This window comes from Procambarus clarkii, chromosome 22 (assembly GCF_040958095.1).
Source record: "Procambarus clarkii isolate CNS0578487 chromosome 22, FALCON_Pclarkii_2.0, whole genome shotgun sequence".
Lineage (NCBI taxonomy): Eukaryota > Metazoa > Arthropoda > Malacostraca > Decapoda > Cambaridae > Procambarus > Procambarus clarkii.
The window spans coordinates 2587930-2614388 of record NC_091171.1 but is presented as its reverse complement, the minus strand read 5'-3'; the positions used below and the strand labels follow the sequence as shown (position 1 = coordinate 2614388).

Sequence of the window (26459 nt, the reverse complement as noted above, 5' to 3'; positions counted from 1 at the left end):
GATCCATCTGCCTATTTTTCCGGTAATTCCTTTTGAACGCATTTTATGTGCAATAACACCATGGTCACATTTATCAAAAGCTTTTGCAAAATCTGTGTAAATTACATCAGCGTTTTGTTTGTCTTCCATAGCATCTAATGCCATATCATAGTGGTCCAGCAACTGCGACAGGCAAGAGCGCCCTGTTCTGAAACCATGTTGTCCGAGGTTATGGAGATGCTGTGATTCCATGTATTTTGTGATCTTACTTCTTAGCACTCACTCAAAAATTTATGATGTGCAATGTTAGTGCTATCGGTCTGTCATTTTTTGCCTCTGCCTTATTTCCTCCTTTATGAAGTGGTGCTATCTCTGCTGTTTTTAGTATATCAGGGATAACGCCAGTATCTAGGCTTTGTTTCCACAGAATGTGGAGGGGTCTGCGATAGTAGTTTTTTACAGTTCTTGGTGAATATGGAGTTCCAAGAATCCGGGCCTGGTGCAGAGTGCATAGGCATACTGTTTATGGCTTCTTCAAAATCCAGTGGGGATAGGGTGACGTCTGATATATGATTTGATGTTGGTATCATATCCATGAAAAATTCATTTGGGTTATCAATCTTTAGTGTGTTTAATGGCTCGCTGAAAACAGAGTCGTACTGCTTCCTCAGTAGCTCGCTCATTTCTTTGTTGTCATCGGTGAAAGTTCCATCTCCCTTTTGCAGAGGCCCGATACTAGATGTGTTTTTTTATCTTGATTTTGCATAGGAGAAAAAATATTTTGGATTTCTCTCTATTTCACTGATGGCCTTTTGCTCTCTTTGCCTCTCCTGGGTTTTGTATGATTCTTGAAGCTTGAGTTCAATTGTTTCTATTTCTCTACCTAACCTTCTTCACCGTTCTTGAGAGAGGGTGCGACTCTCAAGTTGTTCCGCGATTCGTTTTCTTCGCTTATATAGGGAACGACGTTCCCGTTCCAGTCTGCATCTCTTCCTCTTTTCTGGGGGGAGCCCCGTCGGCTCCCCGGAGCTTTACCGGCTGATATGCTAATGTCAGACTTTGGCATCAGTCATGTGTATGGAGTTCTAGGGCCTACCGGGGACCACGGCCAGAACCTGGCCCCCTCAGAGAGGCAAGGGGAGCAATGGCCTATAGAAACCCCCGTGTGGTTGGAAGCATTCTATGTGTGCCATCGACTGGGTCAAGCATCCAGAAAGGTAAGCATTCCAAAACAAACCCCTATTCTGGTGAAAATTGCTACCTAAAGCCGAACTAGTGGATAGAACTCTTCAACAGAAAACAAGGAAACTAGTATGACGTCATACTTCACCGCGCCGCTGTCTGCGCAGCTCCCCCCTCCCTGGGAGGGGGAAGGGGGAGCCCCAGACCTCCCACGCCGGCTATCCACCCATCAGTTCTTCGGCTGATGCTATAGGCAACGGTTATGTGCTCCGGCTCCAGTGGTTGTTTCAGCACTGTACCTAGAGTGTGATGTCTGTTTTCTAGGTGGTGCGTGAGCCGGGAGTGATTCTCCAGTACTCGGGCTGCATGCGCCTAGGGTTCCCTTCCCTAGGTGCCTGGTAAGTACTGCCCTTGGGGCTTGGGGCCACCTTCCACAAGTTCCTTGGATCCTGCCCCTGCTTGGCCGTTTACTGCTTGGTTTTCGGCCGCTCTTTGTGTGCTCGGGTGTTCTGTCTCCCTTGTTCGCCTTAGAGTAAGGGGCAGTTTCTGCACTGGTGGGGCGCAGGGTACTGTGCAGCTTGTCTTTACCAATCATAGCGGCTGGCTCTGTTCTGCTTGGGTACGCTGTCCTCTTGCGGGGTTTTCTTTTTCTTTATCTACCTGGTGGGGGGGGTCTGCCTTCGTTCTTGCCCCTTGTGTCCCTTGTGTTCTGAGTATTTTCTGGTGGTACCCCTGCTAGGTCCCCGTGAGTGTACACGTCCCGGGGGTTCAGCTCTTAGAAAGTTGTTTGGTAGCTTTGGGTGCCGGTTAGCAGTACCCTGCCTGGGATTACCTGAGCGCGAGTCCTCTTATAGTAAACGCTCGGGACCCTGGGAAACCCCTGGGGGCGCGCGGGTCCGATGGATGTGACCCCAGAGTTCCCCCCCTCGCTTAGAGCGAGTTTGAGGGTTGCTCTCACCCTGTGTCTCTGGGTGACTCTCTGTTTTGCCTCCGTCTGCTGCCTGTGGGGTCGGTGACACCTTCGACCCGGAGTCCTGCGAGTTTGGTTGCTCGTTGTGGCTTGGTTACCCAGTTGTGCTAACAAAGCGGGTGCGGGCAGCAGGGGCGTTGCACTTGAGCCTTGGTGGTGGCAACGTTCTCGTGGTTTCCTCCCCGGGAGCCCCGGGGTTGCCCTGTTGTAGTTTGTTTTGGGACTTGGGGGTGTTGGTTGCTTCGGTTCCATCCACGCCCCCTTGTCTTTCCCCTGGATCGCCCTTCCTGCCTGTATCTGGTTCCTTACCGGCTGTGGGTTCGGGGCGGGGTTTTTGATGGTGTTGAGACTCGGGCAGTCTCGGGGAATTCCCCTTCTGGGGTAGTGACGGGGGCATTTGAGCCTGTTCCTCCAGCCGTGTTGTATGAGTCTGCCAGTGGGCTCCCTTCCTTAGTGTTTTCACGGCTGCCCCGGTTTTCTGGTACGGCTGGGGCTTTGGGGGAACGGCTCGGCCCCGGGGCCTGTCGTGTAGGTTCCTGGGGCTGGGGAGGGGCTGACTTGGGGGGCCTTGGCCCCATTGGACCCCGTGGGGGTTTTTATCCCTCTCTAGGCGGGGCTTGTGGGTACGTGGAGTGGGGTCTTTCCTCCCCACTCGCCGTACGTGCTGTTGGGCGTCTGCCCTTCCCCGAGCTCGGTTCCTTGGCCTTTGAGTTGGTTGGTTCCGTCCTGTGGGTGGATGTTTCCTCCCACTCCTTTTTGGGATGGTGTTTTCGTCATGTTTCCCCGTTCGATGGGGTTCTGCGTGACTTCTGATCTCGGGTGCGCCTGCGCCTTCATGTGCCTTCGGGACTAGTGTTGGCTTCTGTGTTCTCAAGGGTACGGGAAGGTTTTTCGCTACTTCCCGCATTATTGGAACGTCTGTCGCCCTGTTGGGCTACTTGTCGCCCTGTTGGGCTACTTTTCGCCCTGTTGGGCTACTTGTCGCCCTGTTGGGCTACTTGTCGCCCTGTTGGGCTACTTGTCGCCCTGTTGGGCTACTTGTCGCCCTGTTGGGCTACTTGTCGCCCTGTTGGGCTACTTGTCGCCCTGTTGGGTTACTTGTCGCCCTGTTGGGCTACTTGTCCCCCTGTTGGGCTACTTGTCGCCCTGTTGGGCTACTTGTCGCCCTGTTGGGCTACTTGTCGCCCTGTTGGGCTACTTGTCGCCCTGTTGGGCTACTTGTCACGCTGTTGGGCTACTTGTCGCCCTGTTGGGCTACTTGTCGCCCTGTTGGGCTACTTGTCACGCTGTTGGGCTACTTGTCGCCCGGTTGGGTTCCTTTTTGGGCTCTTTGCTTCTTTGGCCGGTTTTATTGTTCCTGCTTCCTCTTTTTGGCTACTTTTCTCGTGCAGTAGTCCTGGCTGGCGCCTTCCCGCAGAGAGGGTGTGCGGTTCGGCCAGTGTGTTATGCGCATGCGCCATGGGGTTTGTTTTGGTCTGGGCGGTGTTTCAGTGCTGGTGTTTTGCGCCCTTTTTGCTACAATGCTTCGCCTCTCGTTCTCCCTGGCTGCGGTATGTGCCCCTTCGCGCCAGGGGTGTCCTGGTTCCCAGTTGTGGGGAGGACACCGCGGTTTTCCCTGTGTGATGGGTGTGGACCGCCTCCTTCGCCTCTCCCTGCTCTCCTGCGGGTCCGGCAGGGTCCGGCTCTGGCGTCTTCACCTGGCGGTGCTCCCTGGTTCTTCTGGGCACGGTTGAGTCGTGTCAAGTTCGTGCCACCGTTCGCCAGGTGAGTTCTGCGGTCTGGCGTCTTTTGGCCGGGCGCTGGATGCGGAGTTGTTTATATACCTGTCTTTATTTAGGTATTTTTGTACGACTGAGACCGTTCGCTTACCAGTGACTTTTTCAACCCTTCCTGTCCCCCTCATGTGCATGTCCAACCCATGCTGGAGTCATTCAGAGGACCCTCATTTTTAATGTTGTGAGGTGTGGGGTTTGTAGGGTTGGTTCTGTACTCACCTGGTAAGGCTCCTGGCTGTGCTTGCAGGATTTGAGCTCTGGCTCTTGGGTCCCGCCTATCTGGTAGAACTTGCGGGATAGTACCAGTGGAGTGCAGTGGTGCTATTGGCACATTTGGGGAACACTGTATTACTATCAGAGGTCTGTGCTTGTTACACGACCTACTTGCGAGCATAAGCCTTCTTGCTGGTTCGTCCGTGGACTTCCAGGGCGCACTAGCCTGTTTTCATATGGCAGTTCCGGCCCATCCTGGTTGTGGGGGTATGTGGGCCAGTGGACTGCTCCTAGCAGCTGCCTGGTGGGCCACCCTCTGGCCGGTCTAGCCTGGCCTTGGGCCGGGCTTGAGGTGTAAAAGAGCTCCCAGTACCTCATCCAGCAGGTATCGAGCGGGGTTTCTCCGCCATCGGTCGCCTGGTGCAGGTTTCTGGGCCTGCGGGGTTTTGTCGTGTCTCCGTTGGCCCTGTCTGGGGTCTGCCTGCTCCGTTCTCTGCCTTTGCAGAAGGGAGTTGCTATTTACATGTTGCATGTTGCAGTGGTACCTGTTGCTGCTGCTGCACGTGTGCATTGGTACTGTGTTTCACAGTGGCGTGTCCTTGTTCCTGTGTCCGGTTGTGGAGTGGCACTTTGTTGCCGTTTTGTGCCTGGGGATTGCATGGGGGGTTTTTCTGTCCCTGCCTGATTGTCCACCCCTGGTTGTTATCCTGGGGTTTTTGTGCTTCTGCTCTTTCTTCCTGCCTCCTCTGCAGCAGGGGTGTTCTGCGTGTGTTCTTAGGCGTTTGTCAGCCTGTGTCCTGTGATGTGCTTCCTTGTCTCGGTCTATTGCAGTTGTTCGTACCCCTTGGTTCGGGTACTGTTCTGGCGGCGACCCTTCCGCCTTCTTTGGTTTCCTAGCTTGCCCTGCCGGTTGTTTTTTTTGGGGGTCTTGCGATGTCTCGCGTCGGACCCGTCGTTTCTGAACTCCTGGCGGGCTTGAATGCTTTGGGGAGTTTTTCTGTTCGGCAGTCGTTCCATCTCCTTGTGCCGCCTGGGTTTCGGTGGTCGCGCCCGAGATCTTCCCGCGGCTCCGCCTTTTCCTGGGCTCGAAGGGGCCTTGTCGGGGCTGCTTATGTTCTGCCTCGCGGTCTCGCCTCCGGTTGGTGGTCGGGTGGCTTCGTGGTAGGTGTCCCACCTGCGTGCTTCTCTTGGCGGCAGTAAGGGGTATTTTGGCGGTCCTTCCTTTTCCTGTCCCTTCTTAGGTGGTTACTCTTGTTAGCTTGGTTTACTCTCGGCTTGGTTTTCTGGTGGGGGTTGGGGCCGTCGTCTTGCCACATACTGTCGCCTCTATTCGTGCGGCGCGGGCGGAGCCGCTTCAGCTTGCTTTCGGTCTTCGTGTTGCTTCTGCACCATTAGTCAGCTGTCTTGTGCGTCATTTCACCTCCGGCCTGTTCGTGCGCCGCTTGCACCATCCTGGTCTCTGGTCAGCGTGCTCTGTCTTCTCCTCGGTTGGTAGTGCCCCTTCGGTTACGGTGTGATTTTTCGTCGGCTCTTTCCTTTTGGCCTTTGCCTCTTGGGGTTGAGTCGCTGAGTTTTCTTGCTCCTTCGGTTTTAGCGTTTTGGTTGTTCGGTGGCAGCAGTCTCCATCTTTTCTGGCGCGGGGTGGGGCTGCTGCGTTCTGGAGGGGTCCAGGGTTTGTTGGTGCTTTGTTGGTCGGGCCGGGGTTGTGTCGTTTTTTGTGTTCAGTGGCGGCCCTCCGCTGTTGTTTGCGTGCCATGGTGTTTGGGTCCGGAGCGCATTTTGCGTTGATCCGGTTCTGTTCTTCCCGGTTCGCGGGTAATAGTGTCCCGGGTGGTCAGCCGTGTTCTTGCGGCAAGCTGCCTGTGATCTTCCCTCATGCCTGTGTTCTTCCCTCATGCCTGTGTTCTTCCCTCATGCCTATGGCGTTCGTGGTTTCGCTGCTCTCGCTGCCGTCTGGGCGACGTGGCCTTGCGGTCTTTCGGGCATGGAATTTTGGTGTTCGTGCAGGGGCCTTGCTGCTCGTTGTTCTCGTTTTGTTCCCGGGACTTTTCGGGGCTGTGGCGCCTTGGGTTGGCGTTTGCTGCCAGTTGTCTCGCCTCCTTGGGGGGTGTGTGGTGTCCGCCTCCCGGTTCTGTCCCTTTGACCTTCTGTGGGTAGTTAGCTCCGGGGAGCCGACGGGGCTCCCCCCAGAAAACCAGCGTTGAATGTAATGAAACGCCATTTTCTGGGTGAGACCCGGAGGCTCCCCGGCAACCCTCCCTCCCTCCGGTCGGCGGTTTTTCGCGTGTTTTGACATCCAGCCTCAGAACTGATGGGTGGATAGCTGGCGTGGGAGGTCTGGGGCTCCCCCTTCCCCCTCCTGGGGAGGGGGAAGCTGCGCAGACAGCGGCGCGGTGACATATGACGTCATACTAGTTTCCTTGTTTTCTGTTGAAGAGTTCTATCCACTAGTTCGGCTTTAGGTAGCAATTTTCACCAGAATAGGGGTTTGTTTTGGAATGCTTACCTTTCTGGATGCTTGACCCGGTCGATGGCAGACATAGAATGCTTCCAACCACACGGGGGTTTCTATAGGCCATTGCTCCCCTTGCCTCTCTGAGGGGGCCAGGTTCTGGCCGTGGTCCCCGGTAGGCCCTAGAACTCCATACACATGACTGATGCCAAAGTCTGACATTAGCATATCAGCCGGTAAAGCTCCGGGGAGCCTCCGGGTCTCACCCAGAAAATGGTGTTTCATTACATTCAACGCTGGTTTTTTCTTAGGGGTATGCGGTTTGAGCATATTTCTAGTGCTACTGAGCTTATTTTTTTCCAGGCACTGGTTCAGGTTTGCATTTTCTAGCTGTTCTTCCCAGTTTATTTCTGTGAAGTCCTGGTTTATTTGCTCCCAGTTTATCTGTTTATTATTGAAGTTGAATTTGCTGAAATCTCCTCCACCGGGAATCTGGACTGGTTTTGAAGGTCTATTCCCCATGGTTGTCATAACTTCAATTAAGTTGTGATCTGAGTAACAGGTATTTGTAATCATTATGTTCCTGATCAATTCATCATTATTAGTGAAAATGAGGTCCAGCGTGTTCTCCTTCCTAGTTGGTTCTACTATTTGCTGGTTTAAGGCAAACCTGTCGCACATCCGTAGCAGGTCATTTGCATGTGCCTGTTCATTTAGGTTACTTCCTGGTATTCTTTCTGATATTACTGTATTAGCCAGGTGCTTCCATTTCAGGTGCCGTAGGTTGAAGTCCCCAAGCAGGATGATGTTCGGAGCTGGATTTGTGAGGTTTTCCAAGCAGTGTTCTATTTTCATTAGTTGGTCTTTAAACTGCTGAGGGTTTGCCTCTGGTGACTTATATACAAGGACAATAACTACATTTAGAATCTCTATTTTGATTATCACCCTGACCGAATAGCCGCCCACCCACACTGCCTGCCCAAATAGCCGCCCATCTGCCTACCCAAATCCACCCATCCCACCCTCCCACACCTCATGCTCAAATAGCCGCCCATTTGCTTGCCCAAATCCACCCACCCCACCCGAATAGGTGCCCACCCACACTGCCCATCCACCTGCTCAAACCCACCCACCCTGCCTGCCCGCCAGTCAGCCACCAATTCATCCATGATGATGTGATTGATGTTCAAAGATGAACATTCCAGATTTTCAAGTTAGTGAAGAATGGTTGGAAAGATTTAAGAATAGGCATAATATTAAGGACAGGAAAATATCCAGAGAATCATTAAGCAGCTGAAGCCAACACAGCAGCAGCATCAACAAACCTGATGCAAACTTCTAAGAACATCGTGTGTGGAGTGTACAGTTAGAACAAGTATTTAATTAAAATACAATGTATTAAGGTGTTAAAATTAAAGTTGCTGTAATTTTAGTGTACAATAGTTTTCTTAAACTGTATTGTAGTACTCAACATACAGCAGAACTACATAATCAGTATAGTGTTAACTGCATAAAACAGTACTCTACTGTATTCACAGCTCTGAGAATTCAAGATGGACATACTTCAACAATAAGGGAAATAAAACTACAATACAGTATTTCTGGGGGAAACCCTGTCGGCTCCCCAGAGCTATCCAGGCGGATATGTAACTATTAGCTATTCTGGAATCAAAGTGCATGGAGTTCTGTCTACCAGGGACCACGAGCCAGAACCTGGCCTCCCTTCCCCTCAGAGAGGCGCAAGAAGCAATGGTCTATAGAAACCCCCATGTGGTTGGAAGCATTCTGCCATCGACCGGAAGGTAGGCATCCCAGAACAAACCCCAATTATTGTGAAAATTGTTACCGAAAGCCGAACGAGTGGACAGAACTCCCCAAATGAAGACTAACTAGCATGATGTCATGACATCGCCGCGCCACCGTCTGCGCAACCCTCCGCCCTCCCTAGGAGGGGGAAGGGGGAGTCCAAGACCCTAGTGCCGGCGATCCAACCACCAGTTCATGGCTGATGTACTTACTGGCAGGTTGGGTGCCTCTGGCTCCAGTTTTGTTCTCAGTTACTGTGCCTTGTGGAGTGGTCCGTCTCTCAGGTGGGTTCCCGCCTGTTTCCTGTCTCGAAACAGGACTGCACAGACCTCCAGGTCATTCTGGACTTGTCTCATCTGAACCCGTGGGTTTCTTGCCCTTCCTTTGGATGACTACTCTGACCCAGGTCCGTCTTTGGAGCTGGGCGCTTGGATGGTGTCCCCTGGACCTCGAGGATGCGTATTGGCATGTCCCGATTCATCTGTGGTTCAGGGATTGGCTCGGTTTTGTGGTGGGGCATTGAGGTTACCGCTTTTGTTGCCTTCCTTTCGGTTTGACTCTAGCGCTTCGCGTTTTTCAATGCCTTACTCGGGTCATGATGGCCCGCCTGCGTCTGTTAGGTGTTCGGGTTCTGGCCTACCTCGACGATTGGCCGGTTTGGGCTCCCAGCTGGTCCGCGTGTCTGCTCACCAAGGATTGTTTCTTTCCCAGCTTGCCAGGTTCGCGTTCCTGGTGTACTGGCAGAAGTCCCATCTGGTTCCCTCTCAGATTCGGTCTGGGCTGGGTCTTATGTGGGACGCTCGGACCGCTCCTTGTCTCTTCCTCCGGCGGCTCTGCTTTACCTGCGTTCCCACCTTCGTCTGTTTCTGAGGGGCTCTCGGGTCATGCGGCGGTTGTTCAAGAGTTGTGCGGGAGCCTGTACTTTGCCATGATGGTATACCCGCTGGGTTGGGTGTGGCTTCGTCGGCTATTCTGGTTCTTTTGGGGACATCCCTTCTGCCTCTCTCACGACCACTGGGTTCAGCCTCTGGGAGCTTTCCGTCAGCTGATACGTTGCCAGTTTCTTCGGGTTTTTCGGGGTTCTGTGCCTTGACGCCTTCCCAAGACCTCGCTCGATGTGATCGCGGACGCGTTGTCTCTGGGCTGGGGCTTTTTGACCAGTGCTCACCAGGCCGGCCAGAGGACGGTGGGGGTCCATCCTTCCATCGGCCTCATAGCTCAGTGCGGAAGTTCGTGGCTGTGTGAATTTCACTCTGGAGGGTTCACTCCTCGGTTTGCTCGCGGATCTACGACTTGGCTTCATTTAGCCTGCTCCCTGGTGGTTGATTGCCTGAACTGGAGGGGTTCATTGCAGTCCTTGGCTCTTTGGGGCTGCTCGCCTGGGGATGTCTCGTCTCCGGAGTTGAGTTCTTGGGGTTTGGCTCTCCTGGCGGTTCACTTTCAGGGTGTATCCTCTGTCCTGGCACCTGCTGGCTCCTTGGTGGCCCGCCCGGCCTTGGTTTCAGGCGCTGCTTGCTTGGTGGCCAGCCCAGCCTTGGTTTCAGGCGATGCTTGCTTGGTGTCCGAACCCGAGGGTCTTCCCGCGGTTCTGCCTCTTTCAGCAGATCAGTACGTGATTGGTTCGTTCTTGTCCTGGAGTCTTTGCGTCTGGGGTTTTTGACTCGAGTCTTTCATCGCTTGTATGGGGTGCAGGTGTCTTCGTTGTTGGTCTCCCACCTGCGTGCTTCATCTTGGCAGCAGTATTTAGTTTCCTGGCGGTCCTTCAGTTTTCCTATCACTACGTAGGTGTACTTCAGTCTCTGATGGGGCTATTTTGTCCTTTCTCTCCTGTTTGTTCCAGGACCGTCTTTTGCTGAGTTCCAAAGTCTCTGAGTTCTGAGTCGCCTCTTATCGTGCGCCATTGGCTGACCTGCTCCAGCTTGGGTTCGATGTTGATGTTCCTTCTGCCTCGTTCCGCAAGCTGTCTCGTACTCTGTTTCACCTCTGGCCTCCTGAGCCATACTGGTCTTTGGTCTGGATGCTCTCTCTTTTCTTCTCTTCAGTTTGTTGTCGCCCCTTCAATTCGGCATTGTTTTTCTAGGGTTCTCTTTCTGCTCATTTGGTCTTGGTGGTAGTTTGTTCGGTTGCAGCAGTCTCCTTCTCTCTCGTGATGTTTGGGTTTGCTGTTTTCCGGAGGGATCCTTGGGTTGTTGCTGCTTGGTTAGTTGGGCCGGGGGCGCATCATGCGCTATATTTGGTTGTGGCTTTGCCCTGTTCTCTGTGCATCTTGGCCTCTGTGGCCATTGCCGTGCTTTGGTTGGCCCGGGTTCCCTTCCTTCCTGTTCCAGGGTTCGGGTCTTTCGGGTCATCTGCAGGGTCCTTTGGTTTGGTCGGTTGTTTTATTTTTTAGTTAGGGCGCATGGTGTCCGCCTCCCGGGTTCTTCCCACTTTTTCCTTGTCTTCGGGGAGTTAGCTCCGGGGCGCCGACGGGGCTCCCCCCAGAAAACCAGGGTTGAGTGTAATGAAACACCATGTTCTGGGTGAGACCCAGAGGCTCCCCGGCATCCCTCCCTCCGTCCGGTCGGCGCTGTTTTCGTGTGTTTTCACATCCAGCTTAAGAACTGGTGGTTGGATTGCCAGCACGAGGGTCGGGGGCTCCCCCTTCCCCCTCCCAGGGAGGGGGGGTTGCGCAGAAGGCAGAGGGGCGACGTCATGACGTCATGCTAGTTGCTAGTTTTCATTTGGGGAGTTCTGTCCACTCGTTCGGTTTTCGGTAGCAATTTTTCACCAGAATAGGGGTTTGTTTTGGGACGCCTACCTTTCTGGATGACAGACCCGGTCGAAGGCAGACATAGAATGCTTCCAACCACACGGGGGTTTCTATAGGCTATTGCTCCTCGTGCCCCTCTGAGGAGGCCAGGTTCTGGCTCGTGGTCCTCGGTAGGCAGAACTCCATGCACTTGACTGGTGCCAGAAAAGCTAATAGTTAGATATTAGCCTGGATAGCTCCGGGAAGCCTCCATCTCTCACCCAGAGAATGGCATTTCATATCATTCAACACTGTTTTCTGGGGGGAGCCCCGTCGGCTCCCCGGAGCTATCCCAGGCTGATATGCTAATGTCAGACTTTGGCATCAGTCATGTGTATGGAGTTCTTAGGCCTACCGGGGACCACAGCCAGAACCGGGCCCCCTCAGAGAGGCAAGGGGAGCAATGGCCTAGAGAAGCTCCCGTGTGGTTGGAAGCATTCTATGTCTGCCATTGACAGGAACAGGCACCCAGAAAGGTAAGCGCCTCAAAACAAACTCCTATTCTGGTTAAAATTGCTACCAAAAGCCGAACTAGTGGATAGAACTCCCCAACAGAAAACAAGCAAACTAGTGTGACGTCACACGCCGCCGCGCCGCTGTCTGCGCAGCTCCCCCCTCCCCGGGAGGGGGAAGAGGGAGCCCCAGACCCTCCACGCCGGCTACCCACACCTCAGTTCTTGAGGCTGATGATATAGGCAAAGGTCGTGTGCTCTGGCTCCGGTGTCGCTACAGCACTGTGCTTTGCGTGTGGTGTTTGTTTTGTGGGTGCGAGAGCCAGGAGTTATCTTCAGTACTCAGGCTGCATGCGCCTAGGGCTTCCTTCTCTAGGTGCCCTGTAAGTACTGCCCTTGGGGCTTGGGGCCACCTTCCACAGGCTCCTTGGGGTCTCCGTTTTACTTTTTTGTTTTTTCGGCCGCCTGTTGGGCTCTTGGGTACTTTGTTCTCCCTTGTTACCGGCAGGTAAGAGGCAGTTTGCACTGGTAGGGGCGCAGGGTGCTGCACAGCTTGTATTCCCGGCATAGCGGCCGGCTCTGTTCCTTGGGGTTCGCTGTCCTCTTGCGGGGTTATTTTTTCTTTTTGTTTTTGCCTGGTGGGGGGTTCTGTCCTATTATTCCATTAGTTTTCTTTTCCCCCCTCCTCTGCATACGAGTTGGATTTGGTGTCGGCCCCTCCCCAGGTTCGGTTCCGTGTTCCCCGGGTACGTCGGTTCCGTCTTTCCAGAGGTTTTCGGCTTATTGCATCCAACCTGGTGTGGTGCGGGCGGCCTTTGCAGCTTACCTCCTGCGTGACCCGGATTATGCCTCGGAAATGGATCCGTCCGAGTTCAGGTTTGGGACTTTGTTCCCTTTCTGGCTCCGTTACAAGGTTCCAGTGTCTTCCTGGCTAGCGGACTGCCCCTTGTTTGTTCTGGATTCCTGGCATTCCTTCTGTCGTTCCCGCACGCTGGAGTGGCGGGAAGCTTCCACGGTGGCGTACCTCAGATGGGTTTCCCGTCTGTTTCCGGTTCCGAAACGGGCCTGCGTGACTTGCGGTTCATTCTGGACTTGTCCCGTCTGAACCCCTGGGTTCATTGCCCCTCCTTTCGGATGACTACGCTGTCTCCCGTTTGGCTCCTCTTGGAGTCGGGCACTTGGATGGTGTCCCAGGACCTCCGGGACGCTTATTGGCATGTCCCGATTCATCCACGGTTCAGGGACTGGCTCGGATTTGTTGTGGGGTGTCTGAGTTACCGCTTTCGTTGTCTTCCGTTCGGGTTGAATCTGGCACCTCGCGTGTTCACACACCTTACACGGGTTGTGGTGGCTCGTTTGCATCTCCTAGGTGTTCGGTTGTTGGCCTACCTCGATGACTGGCTGGTTTGGGCTCCCAGCCGGTCAGCTTGCTTGCTAGCCAGGGATTTGGTTCTTTCCCAGCTCGCCGGGTTCGGGATCTTGGTGAACTGGAGGAAGTCCCATCTGGTTCCCTCTCAGGTTCGGATTTGGCTGGGTCTCGTTTGGAACTCTCGAACCGCCTCCTTGTCTCTCCCTCCGGAGTCTCTCCTGCTGCTGCGGTCCTGCCTTCGTCTGTTTCTGGTGGGCCCTCGGGTCACCCGGCGGTTGCTCGAGGGGCTGTGCGGGAGACTGAACTTCGCGATGGTGGTCTAACCGCCAGGTCGGGTTTGGCTTCGTCGGCTGTTCTGGTTCCTTCGGGGTTTCCCCTTCCGCCTCTCTCGCGATCGCAGAGTTCGACCCCCGGGGCCCTGCGTCACCGACTTCCTCTTTGGGTTTTTCGGGGTTCAGTGCCTTGGCACCTACCCGAGCCCTTGCTCGATGTATACACGGATGCGTCGTCTCTCGGCTGGGGTTTTGTGACCAGTGCTCACCAGGCCGGCCAGGGGCGTTGGGATCCATCCTTCCGTTGAGCTCACAGCACGGTGCGGGAGTTCACGGCAGTGTGGTTCGCTCTTGGGAGGATTCGGGTGGCCCGTGGATCGACGATTCGGCTCCATTCGGACTGCTCTCCGGTGGTTCATTGCCTGAACCACGTGGGGTTCGATGCGGTCCTTGTCTCTTTGGGGTTGGTCGCTTCGGGTGACTCGTCTGCTGAGTTCTCGGGGTTTGGCTCTCCTGGCGGTTCACGTACAGGGAGTGTCAAACGTCTTGGCCAACGCCCTGTCTCGCTTCGTTCCCCTCTCCACGGAGTGGATGGTCGACGACGAGTCCTTCCATTGGCTTTGCCAGACGTTCGGGCGCCCCTAGGTGGACCTCTTCGCGTCGGCGTGGTCGCGGTGTCTTCCCGTGTATGCGGCGCCCTTCTCCGATCGCGAGGCCGTCGGGGTTGATGCCTTTCGGCTAGACTAGTCGAGGTGGGGGTTCCTGTACCTCTTTCCCCCAGTTCGGCTGTTGCTCCAGGTCCTGAGTCGCTTAGAGACTTACCAGGGGAGAGTTGTCCTTCTGGCCCCTTGGTGGCCGGCCCAGCCTTGGTTTCAGGCGCTGGTTGCTCGGTGTCCGAAACCGAGGATTTTCCCGTAGCTCCGCCTCTTTCAGCAGATCACATGGCTGGTCCGATCTTCTCCTCGAGTCTTTGCGTATGGGGTTTTTGACTCAAGTTTTTCATCATCTCTATGGTGATCAGGTGGCCTCCTTGTTGGTGTCCCACCTGAGGGCTTCTTCTCGGCGGCAGTATGAAGTTTCCTGGCGGTCCTTCTGTTTCTTTTTGCGTCTTCGTCGTGTTAGTTCCTTGTCTGTTCGGGGGGTCTTGTCCTTCCTCTTGTGGTTGTTTCAGGACCGTCATCTTATGCCTAACAGTGTCGCCTCGTATCGTGCGGCGCTGGCGGAGCCGCTTCAGCTTGCCTTCGGTATCGATGTTACGTCTGCGCCATTTCGCAAGCTGTCTCGTGCATTGTTTCACCTCCGGCCTGCTCATGCGCCGCCTGAGTCATCCTGGTCTTTGGACAGAGTGCTCGCTTTCCTTTTGTCTCCTCATTTTGTTGTGGGCCCTACAGTCCAGGATTGTTTTTCCAAGGCTCTTTTCTTGTTGGCTTTGGCCTCTGTGGGTCAGGTAGGGGAGCTTCATGCTCTCCTCCGGCGCAGGAGTTTCTGCTCTTTTGGTTGTGGAGATTGTGTTGTACGCTTGCAGCCGTCTCCTTCTTTTCTGGCGAAGAATGAAACTGCTGCGTTCCGGGGGGGTCCGTGGGTGGTTGATGCTTGGTTGGTCAGGCCGGGGGTGCATCATGTTTTGTGTCCGGTTGCGTCGCTTCGCTGTTATTTGCGCGCCATGGCTTCTGTGTCCGTGGACGCGCTGTGGGTTGATCCGGTTTCCCTTCTTCCCTGTTCGCGGGTTCGGGTCTCCCAGGTCGTCCGCAGGGTTATTAAGTCCAGCCAGCCTGCGGTCTATCCCCGTGCCCATGACGTTCGTAAGTTTGCGGCTCTTGCTGCCGTCTTTGGGAATACAGTACTGTATGTCTTGGTCTGATATTTGGGCGCGGGGATTTTGGCGGTCGAACAGGGTCCTGGCTGCTTGTTACCTTGTGAATGTCCCTGGGCCCCATCGGGCCTGTGTTGCTTTGGGTCGGCGGTTGCTGCCAGTTGTCTCGGCTTTGAGTTGAGGAGTGAGCGACGACCGCCTCCCGGGTAAGTCCCTCTTTTTCTGTCTGTGGGTAGTTAGCTCCGGGGAGCCGACGGGGCTCCCCCCAGAAAACCAGCGTTGAATGTAATGAAACGCCATTTTCTGGGTGAGTCCCGGAGGCTCCCCGGCATCCCTCCGGTCGCCTTTTTTTTTCACGTTTTTGACATCCAGCCTCAAGAACTGAGGTGTGGGTAGCCGGTGTGGAGGGTCTGGAGCTCCCCCTTCCCCGGGAGGGGGAAGGGGGAGCTGCGCAGACAGCGGCGCGGCGGCGTGTGACGTCACACTAGTTTGCTTGTTTTCTGTTGGGGAGTTCTATCCACTAGTTCGGCTTTTGGTAGCAATTTTAACCAGAATAGGGGTTTGTTTTGAGGCTCTTACCTTTCTGGGTGCCTGTTCCGGTCGATTGCAGACATAGAATGCTTCCAACCACACGGGGGCTTCTATAGGCCATTGCTCCTCTTGCCTCTCTGAGGGGGCCTGGTTCTGGCCGTGGTCCCCGGTAGGCCTAAGAACTCCATACACATGATTGATGCCAAAGTCTGACATTAGCATATCAGCCTGGGATAGCTCCGGGGAGCCTCCGGGACTCACCCAGAAAATGGTGTTTCATTACATTCAATGCTGGTTTTTTTAGTAGAGTAGTAATATATAGGCAGAGTACTGTATATAATATGATAATACATTTTTATTGTATACAAGAAAAAAACACTGTTGCAAATGCCTCCTGAAGGTCGCCTGTTGCAACAAATCCAACTCTGCTACGAACTGGGGTTGGTCCCATATAGTGCGCCGAATCGAGGTTGTACTGTACTGGTCGAAGTTGGGGGTTCCTGTACAGCTTCCCCTGCAATCCAGCAGGAGAAGTCTCCATGGTGGCCATCCCAGCTTTGGTTTCTGGTGCTGTTTGCTCAGTGTCCGAAACTGGGCATTTTTCAGCAGGTTCGGTCGGTGAGATACCTCGCTGGTTCGACTTACTCCTCCGCTTTACGTGTCTGGTTCTTCAGACGCGGGTTTATCTCCAATTCAATGGTGTTCAGGTGGCCTTCTTTGATGGTGTCCCACTTAGTCTTATTCTCAGCGACAGTATGAAGTTTCTTGGCGGGCTTTCCGCCATTTCTGTTCTCTTCATCAGGTTTTGTCGGTGTCAGACAGGGTTGTCTTGTCCTTTCTCTCTTGGTTTTTTTTTTTTGGAGCAGTGTCTCATGCCAAATACTGTCGCTTCTTATCATGCCATCTCATGCGGAGTTGGCAGAGCCGCTTCAGCTTGCGTTCGGTGTGGATGTCACTTCCACTCCATTCTGCAAGCTGTCTAGTGCAATTTTTCACCTCCGGCCTGCTCATGTGCCATCTGAGCCTTCTTGGTCTTTGGACCGAGTTCTTAACTTTCTTTCTTCTCCTCAGTTTTTGGTGACCCATTTGGTTCGCGATATCTTTTGGAAAGCCTTGTTTTTGTTGGCTTTGTCCTCTGGGATGTGGGATTGGGGAGCTTCATACTCTTCTCCGGTGCCGGGGGTACTGTTCTTTTGATCCTGGCGGTCGTTTTGTTTGTTTGCAACCTTCTCCTTCTTTTATGGCAAAGAATGAGATGGAGGGGTCCATTGGTTATGGAGGATTGGTTAGGCCAGGGGTGCATCATGTGTTGTGTCCGGTGGCAGCTTTATGTCACTACCTGTGGGCCACTGGTTCTGTATCTGTAGACGCGCTCTGTGTTGATCCGGTTTCCCTGGTTTCTTGTTCCAGGGCTCGTGTGTCTCAAGTTGTCCACAGTGTAATTAAGTCTAGCCAGCTTGCAGTCTACCCTCGTGCCCATGGTGTGTGGAAGTATGCTGATCGTGCAGCTGTTTCTGGGTGGGAGCCCCTTCGGCTCCTCGGAGCTATCCAGGCTGATATGCTAATGTCAGACTTTGGCATCAGTCATGTGTATGGAGTTCTGTGGGCCTACCGGGGACCACGAGCCAGAACCTGGCCCCCTCGGAGAGGTATGGGGAGCAATAGCAATAGCAATAGCCCCATTCTATGTCTGCTATCGACCGGGTCAGGCACGAGCAAACGATCATGACATCACACATCGCCGCACAGGTGTCTGCGCAGTTCCCCCTCCCCGGGAGGGGGACGGGGGAGCCCCAGACCCCCGTGCCGGCCATCCACCCTTCACTTCTAAGGGTGATGCTAGAGGCTGAAGTTGTGTGCTCTGGCTTCAGTGATTTTCAGCACTCTGCTTTGCGTGTAGTGACTGTCCTCGAGGGGTGCGCGAGCCAGGAGCTATTTATTCTACAGTACTCGGGCTGCATGCACCTAGGGTTCTCGTCCCTAGGTGCCCTGTAAATACTGCCTTTGGGGCTTGGGGCCACCTTCCACAGGTTCCTTGGGTTCTGCCTCTGGTGGGCCTGTTACTGCTTGGTTTTTCAGCTATCCTTTGGGTGTTTGGGGGGGCTTTGTCTCCCTTGTTTACCTTAGGGTAAGAGGCAGTTTGCACTGGTAAAGGGCGCAAGGTGTTGCGCAGCTTGTTTTCACCATTCAAAGTGGGTGGCTCTGTTCCTTCTAGGTTTATTGTTCTCTTGCAGGGTTTTCTTTTTTATTTTGCTTGGTTGGGGGGGGGGGGTGGTCTGCCTTGCTTGTTGTCCCCTTTGTGCCTGACCTGAGTACGGTTTTCTTCTGGTTTTACCCCCTGCTAGGTTCCCCGTGAGAGTACACGTCCCTGAGGTTCAGCTTTAGATTGTTGCTCGGTAGTTTTGGGCGCCGGTTAGCAGTACCCTGCCTGGGATTTCCTGAGCGTGAGTTCCGTCTTAGGATCCTGGGAAACCCCAAGGGGGCGCGCAGATCCAATGGATGTGACCCCCTGAGTCCCCCCCTCGCTTTGTACGAGTTCGAGGGTTGCTGGATCCCCTTGTCTCAGGATGACCCTCACTGGTGACTAAGTTTACCCAATCCAATGATAATTTTCTTGCGGGTACAGGCGGCGCAGGCGTTGCATGAGCGTTTTAGGTTGTTGCAACGCGCTAGGTTGGTTGCTCACCCGGATGCCGCGAGGCTGCTCCGTTTTGCTTATAGGGACCCAGACTTGGGGGTGATGGTCGCTTCGGCCTTGGTTCAGTTCGCACCCCCTCATCCTTCCCCTCTTGTGGTTCATTCTGGTCAACCCCCCTCCTGCATCCGGTCCCAAAACGTCTGAGGGTTTTGGAGTCGGGGCAGGGTCTAGATGGTCTTGAGACTCGGGCAGGTGCCCGAGTCTTCGTCTCCCTGCCGAAGCCTCTGGGTCTAACCAGTGGGTCCCCTTCTGTCCGGCTTACACTGTTGCGCCGGCCTTTTCTTTTGAGGCCGGTGCTTCAGGTGACGACTCGACCCTGGGTCCTGCGGTGGAGGATCCTGGGAGTGGGGGAGGGGCAGACTTGAGGGCCTTGTGCCCCGTTGGACTCCACCTGGGTTTTTCTGCCCTCTGAGCGGGGCTTACTGTTACAAGGAGTGGGGTTTTCCTTTCCCCCCTCTGCGTATGAATTGGATTTGGTGTCTGCCCCTCCCTGGGTGCGTCGGTTCCGTCTTTCTGGAGGTTTTCGGCTTCCCACATCCATACGTCTGCGGTACGGACGGCCCTTGCTGCTTACCTCCTGCGCGACCCGGCCTCTGTTATGGATCCGTCGTCTTTCAGATTTGGGGCGTTGTTCCCTTTCTGGGTCCATTACGAGGTTCCGGAGTCGTCCTGGCTGGCGGACTGTCCTGTGTTTGCTTTGGAGGCTTGGCATTCCTTCTGTTGTTCCCGCACACTTGAGTGGTGCGAGGCTTCAACAGTGGTTCAGGTTTTCCTGGGGGCGACCTAGAGCACCTCAATGAGTGCTTGTTTGCCCCTGCCCTTCCCCGGGATGTTGGCGTCGTGCAGCTCAATGTGCAGGTTCCCTCCCTTTCGGTTGCGCAGGTTGCTGAAGACTTGCGCGCCCATGGCCTCTTGGCTTCGGCCTTGCGTTTCTTTTTCCTCCTGGAGCTGTCTTCGGACTGGCTTGAGGAGGATGTGGGGATGCTTGGGGCCGTTCCTGGGTCCGGTGCCTTGGGCTCAGCGGCTCGCTCGTCGGCTGCCTTGTTGAAGCTCTTTGCGCCGATCGTGCAGGATGCGGTTTCTCTGTTTTATGCCTCCCGGCTCGCGTGTCGGCAGGTGGTGCTTGCCTCCTCTCTGGAATCTGCCTGGGCCGTGGCTCTTAGGATGTCCTCTCCATTTTGTCCTCTGCTTTTTAAGGATTCTGCCGTAGCGCAGTATGTGCAGGCTGCTTTGGCTAGTTGTCGTCCTATGTGTAACTTGTTGGTTCTCCGGGGGTCCCGGGGGGAAGGGGCCTTCCCGGAGGGGTCGTGCCAGAGCTCTGGGTTCTTCTTGCTGAGGTAGGCTGCTGGTGCCATTTTCGGGTCTGGCCCCACCTTCGGACCCCACCTTTGTCTGGTCAGCGTGGCACTGTGTGAGGTTCGGGGTCTCGTAAGGAGCGCTGGCCTTTTTGCAGTTCACCCCATTGACGGGGCGATGGGGGAGAGGAGAGTCTTGCGCTGTTTGCTCACGCTTGGTCCCATGATTTGTGGGCATTTGGGGTCATTTCCTTTGGCCTGCGGTGGCGATGGGTGACCCCTCCTCCTTCAGGGGGTTCAGGGCTGGTGGGGTAGGCATCTTTCCCTGTGCTTTGTCAGGTTGTCTTGGAGTAGGTGTGCTTGGGTGTGGTCGAAACGACAACGTCCCTCAGTTGGGTTTCCCATCTGTTCTTAGAACCGAAACGTGACTGTGCTGACCTGAGGTTCATTCTGGATTTGTCCCGTCTGAACCCCTGGGTTCATTGCCCCTCCTTTCGGATGACTATGCTGCCCCAAGTTCGGCTCCTGTTGGAGCCGAGTGCTTGGATGGTGTCCCTGGACCTCCGGGACACTTATTGGCATGTCCCGATTCATCCGGGGTTCAGGGATTGGCTCGGCTTTGTTGTGGGGCATGAAGGTTACCGCTTTCATTGTCTCCCGTTCGGGTTGAACCTGGTACCTCATGTGTTCACACACCTTACATGGGTTGTGGTGGCCCGTCTGTGTCTGTTAGGTGTTCGGGTGTTGGCCTACCTCAACGACTGGCTGATTTGGACTCCCAGCCGGTCCTCTTGTCTGCTGGCCAGGGATTTGGTTCTTTCTCAGCTTGCCCAGTTCGGGTTCTTGGTGAACTGGAGGAAGTCCCATCTGGTTCCTTACCAGATTCGGAAATAGCTGGGCCTTGTGTGGGGCTCTCGGACCGCTTCCTTGTCTCTTCCTCCGGAGTGTCTCCTGCAGCTGCGGTCCCACATGTGCCTGTTTCTGGGGGCTCCTGAGTCACCCGACGGTTGCTCGAGGGTCTGTGCGGGAGCTTGAACTTTGCGATGATGGTCTACCCGCCGGGTCGGGTTTGACTTGGTCGGCTATTCTGGTTCCTTCGGAGACGTCCCTTCCGCCTCTCTCGCGATCGCTGGGTTCGGCCCCCGGGGGCTTTGCGTCAGCTGCTGCGTCACCCGCTTCCTCTTCAAGTTTTTTGGGGTTCAGTGCCTTGGCGCCTGCCCGAGCCCTCGCTCAATGTGTTCACAGACTCGTTGTCTCTCAGCTGGAGCTTCGTGACCAGTGCTCACCAGGCCGGCCAGGGGCGGTGGGGTCTGTCCTTCCGTCGGGCCCGCAGCATGGTGTTTGTAGTGTTGTGGTTTGCTCTTCGGAGGGTTTGGGTTGCCTGTGGATTGACAATCCGGCTCAATTTGGACTGCTCCCCGGTGGTTCATTGCCTGAACCGAGGGGGTTTGATGAGGTCCTTGGCTCTTTGGCTTTGGTTGCTTCGGGTGACTCGTCTGCTGAGTTCTCAGGGTTTGGCTCTCCTGGCACTTTGCATTTGGGGAGTGTTCAACGTCTTGGCGGATGGCCTGTCTCGTTTCGTTGGCCTGTCTCGTTTTGTTCCCCTGTCCATGGAATGGATGGTCGACGCCGATTCCTTCCATTGGCTCTGCCAGACATTCGGACGCTCTGAGGTGGACCTCTTCGCGTCAGCGTGGTCGCGGCACCTTTCGCTGTGTGTGGCGCCCTTCCCAGACTGCAAAGCCGTTGGGGTCGATGCCTTTCGGCAGGACTGGTCAAGGCGGGGGTTCCTGTACCTCTCTCACCCCCCCTTCCTTCCCCGGGTCAGCTGTTGCTCCAGGTCCTGGCTTGCTTGGAGACGTACCAGGGAAGAGTAGTCCTCTTGTCCCCATGGTGGCCGGCCCAGCCGTGGTTTCAGGCGCTGCTTGCTCGGTGTCTGAACCCGGGGGTTTTCCTGCGGCTCCGCCTCTTCCAGCAGATCGAACTGGTAAGTCACATGGCTGGTTTGATCTCCTCAAGTCTTCGTGCATGGTGTTTTTTACTTGAGTTTATCATCATCTCTATGGTGATCAGGGGGCTTCCTTGCTAGTGTCCCACTTGCAGGCTTTGTCTCAGAGGCAGTATGAAGTTTCCTGCCGTTCCTTCCATTTCTTTTTGACTCTTGGTCATTGTGCTTCACTGTCGGTTCGGGTGGTGTTGTCCTTTCTCTCTTGGTTGTTCCAGGACCGTTATCTTATGCCGAATAGTGTCGCCTCGTATCGTGTGGCACTGGCGAAGCCACTTCAGCTTGCTTTCGGTATTGATGTTACTTCTGTGCCATTTCACAAGCTATCTCGTGCGTTGTTTCACCTCCAGCCTGCACATGCGCCGCCTGAGTCATCCTGGTCTTTGGACCACATGCTCTCCTTTCTCTCTTCTCATCGGTTTGTTGTGGCCCCTTCAGTTCAGGATTGTTTCTCGAATGCTCTTTTCCTGTTGGCATTGGCTTCTCGGGGTTGGGTCGGTGAACTTCGTGCTCTCCTCCGGCACAGGGGTTTCTGCTCTTTCGGTCGTGGCAATCGGTTTGTTAGTCTGCAGCCATGTCCTCCTTTTCTGACAAAGAATGAGACGGTTGCTTTCTGGAGGGCTCCTTGGGTTGTCGATGCTTGGTTGGTCAGGCCGGGGGTGCATCATCCTTTGTGTTCAGTTGCGGCCCTCCACCGTTACTTGTAACGGCCTTCTGTGTCTGGGGACGCACTTTGGGTTGATTCGGTTTCCCTCCTTCCCTGTTCACGGGTGTGGGTCTCCAAGGTCGTCCGCAAGATTATTAAGGCTAGCCAGCCTGCGGTTTATCCCCATGCCCATGACATTTGTAAGTTTACTGCTCTTGCTGCCGTCTTTGGCAACATGTCCTGGGCTGACATTCGGGCGTGGGGATTTTGGTGGTCAAACAGGGGCCTGGCTGCGTGCTACCTCGTGAATGTTCCAGGGCCTAATCGCGCCTGTGTCGATTTTGGGTCGGCAGTTGCGGCCAGTTGTCTCGACTTCGGGTTGAGGAGTGAGCAGCGACTGCATCTTGGGTAAATCCCTGTAATTTTCCTATGTGGGTAGTTAGCTCCAGGAGCCGAAGGGGCTCCCCCCGAGAAAATCAGAGTTGAATGTAATGAAATGCCATTTTCTGGATGAGACCTGGAGGCTCCCTGGCATCCCTCCCTCCCTCCCCCCAATCCGCAGTTTTTCGGGTGTTTGGATGTCCAGCCTCAGAACTGAAGGGTGAATGGCTGGCGCAGGGGTCTGGGGCTTCCCCTTCCCCCTCCCGGGGAGGGGGAGTTGCACAGACAGTGGTGCGGTAAAGTGTGACGTCATGCTCGTTTGCTCGTTTCTTTTTGGGGAATTCTATCCACTTGTTTGGCTTTTTGTAGCAATTTTCACCGGAATAGGTTTTTCGGAGGGAATGCTTACCTTTCTGGATGCATGACCAGGTCAATGGCAGACATAGAATGCTTCCAACCACACGGGGGTTTCTATAGGCCATTGCTCCCCATGCCTCTCCGAGGGGGCCAGGTTCTGGCTCGTGGTCCCCGGTAGGCCCACAGAACTTCATACACATGACTTATGCCAAAGTCTGACATTAGCATATCAGCCTAGAAAGCTCCAAGGAGTCTCCGGGTCTCACCCAGAAAATGGCATTTCATTACATTCAACACTGGTTTTCTGAGGGGAACCCCGTCGGCTCCCCTCAGAAAGAGGGGGGAAGGGGAGCCCCAGTCGGCTCCCCTCCCCGTCGACCGGGTCAAATATCCAGAAAGGTAAGCATCCCAAAACAAACCCCTGTTCTGGTAAAAATTGATACCAAAAGCCTAACTTGTGGATAGAACTCCCCAGCAGAAAACAAACAAACAAGTATGACGTCACACGTCACCGCGGTGCTGTCTGCACAGCTCCCCCCCTCCCCAGGAAGGGGAAGGGGAAGCCCCAGACCTCTCATGCCTGCTATCCACCTATCAGTTCTGAGGCTGGATGTCAAAACACGCGAAAAACCGCCGACCGGAGGGAGGAAAGGAGGTTTGGCGGGGAGCCTCCAGGTCTCACCCAGAAAATGGAGTTTCACTAATTCAACGCTGGTTTTCTGGGGGAGCCCTGTCGACTCCCCGGAGCTAACTACCCACAGAGGAAGGTCAAAGGGACGGATCCGGGTGGCGAACACCATGCACCCTTCAACGGAAAGCGAAACAACTGGCTGCAACCGCCAACCCAAGGCGACACAGGCCCAAACGAGCCTGGGAACGACACGAGACAACGAGCTGCCAGGCCCCTGTATGGCCGCCAAAAAAGCCCCATGCCTGATGTCAGCAAGGACACGCCACCAAGATGGCAGCAAGAGCAGCGAAACCACGAACGCCACGGGCAAAGAACACAGGCTGGCTAGCCGAAATAACACGGCGGACGACCCGGGACACTTTCTCCTGTGAACAGGGAAGAACGGAACCGGATCAACCGAAAGCGTGCCCAGGACACAGAAGCCGCGGCACGCAAAATAACAGTGGAGGGCCGCAACTGAACACACAACACGACGCACCCCCGGCCCGAACAACTAAGCACCAACAAACCAAGGACTCCCCCGGAACGCTGCAACCTCACCCCATGCCAGAAAAGAGGGAGACGGCTGCAACCGAATAAAACAAATGCCATGACCGAAGGAGAGCAAGAAGCTCAGCGACCCGAGCCCTAGAGGCAAACGCCAACAGGAAAAGAGCCGTCAAAACAAACCCGAACCGAAGGGGCCACCACCAGCTGAGGAGAAGAAAGAGCATGCTGCCCAGAGACCAGGATGGCCCAAGCAGTGCAAGAACAGGCCGGAGGTGAAACAACACACGAGACAGCCTACGAATGGCGCAGATGGAACACCAAGACCGAAAGCAAGCCGAAGCGGCTCCGCCAGTGCCGCATAAAACGAGGCGACAGTATGCGGCAAGTCAACGGGCCCCAACCCCCACCAGAAAAACCAGGCCGACGCCAACAAATGCAGCCACCTAAGAAGGGACAGAAGGAAAGGGAAGGACCGTCAAGTTACCCCATACTGCCGCCAAGAAAAGCGCGTAGGTGGGACACCAACTACGAAGCCACCCAACCACCTACCGGTGAGAGACTCGAGGCAGAACCCAACCAGCCTCGTCAAGGTTCATCCAAGCCTAGTAAGAGGCAGAGCTGCGGGAAGATCTCGAGCACGACAGTGGTCGCGCCCGAGATCTTCCCGCAGCTTTTATGACCACCTGTCATAAAACTGTGTGCCTTACAGTTTTATGACTGCTATGTTTCTAATGGAGCAAACTATGTAAGGTGCGGATCCCAAATACAGTAGTGTTTACTATTATATCAATTTATCCCATGTGTTTACTATTATACTAATCTATCCCATGTGTTTACTATTATACTAATCTATCCCATATGTTTACTGTTAAGTTGAAAAAATTTAACATACAATAGATTTAAATCTATTAGCTAGATAGACAATAGATTAGATTTAGTCTGATTTCAAATTGATGGCATCCACAATCACTTGGTACAAGCTTATCTTGCAGTGAGTCTTTCTACTCTCTCAAAATGTAGTTGGCCTCAATCTTAGTGCTATATGAGGTATCAAATCCATCCATTGTATCTTAGATAAACTTTCAAAGCTGGACAGGTGAGCTTTGTTAATAAGCTTCTTTGTAGATTTGCACACCTCATACACATACTGTAGGGATAAACAAAATCAGCTTCAGTATATATATTTATTTGATTTCATTACTTGATTATGATAATTGGTGTATGTCAACAGGTCAGTAACTCGGTCCTACTACCGTGGAGCAGCTGGAGCATTATTGGTATATGACCTGACCTCCCGTGATAGTTATAATGCTCTGGGTAATTGGCTAGGTGATGCACGAACTCTGGCGTCTCCTAATATCATGATCCTGTGTGTTGGGAACAAAAAAGACTTGGAGGAAGAACGACAAGTGACATTCATGGAAGCTTCACGATTTGCCCAGGAGAATGGTATGAAATTGTTGTTATACCATAAGAAATTAAATATGTAGACTAACCACTGTACTGTGCTGAAGTTTAATAGGTCACTGGTGTCCAGAAAAATTATTCCTGTCCCCCCTCCCAATTTTTTCATTCAAATATTGTTAAAATGCATTCCCTGATCACGGAAACTAAAAGAAAATATTGTATGTGACGTACTTTGAATGTGATGGGGACGAGGAAGTGTGGCAATATTCAGGCGTTGACAGAATACTAGTCAGCAGTAGTGTGCTCCTGCAAATACATGTTTACATAATTGTTTCATTGTCTTTGATTGTTTTTATATTTAGTGTTTGCAGAAATATTATTCAATAGTGTGTAATTTGAGGAATTTTTATACATAGTTAACACTTTCGCTGCCCCGGCAGGCGATCCGCTGCTCACCTGAAGGTCGGCTGAGCGGTTTGCGTGAACTTGCCCCACCCACAAATGTTTATGCTTTTTTAGTTTACTGACCTCAATTTTCATGCTACGTCATTCTATTTGGTATCAAATTGTTTGGAACAGAATGCTGTAAAGGGATATCTGCATATAAGAACATATAAGTCTCACTTTTCTATACTTTAGACCCGCCGGGCACTGCAAGGTAACCCGAGCGTTGCCCGAGAGCTCACCTACTCCAATGTTTATTCTCTTTTCAGCTTTCTCACCTCAATTTCCGTGCTATGTCATTCAATTTGGTATCAAATTGTTTGCAATAGAATGCTGTAATGGGGTATTTGCATATAAGAACACACAAGTCTCACTTCTCTATACTTTCGACAAAAACTCAATAACTTTTCCCTCATATGTGTTTCTTTCATTGCTTTCATCATG

The 26459-nt window shown here is 53.8% G+C and overlaps 1 protein-coding gene across 3 annotated transcripts in view; it reads left to right on the top strand.

Annotated features, from left to right (window-relative positions):
• The window catches only part of Rab4 (RAS oncogene family member Rab4), a 210642-nt gene that overhangs the window by 58485 nt on the left and 125698 nt on the right, over positions 1 to 26459 (top strand). For all 3 annotated transcript variants that reach the window (XM_069329377.1, XM_069329378.1, XM_045740675.2), the window contains exon 4: positions 25396 to 25613. In XM_069329377.1, coding sequence (XP_069185478.1) covers positions 25396 to 25613 — 218 coding nt within the window. The remainder of the gene's footprint in view (positions 1 to 25395; positions 25614 to 26459) is intronic.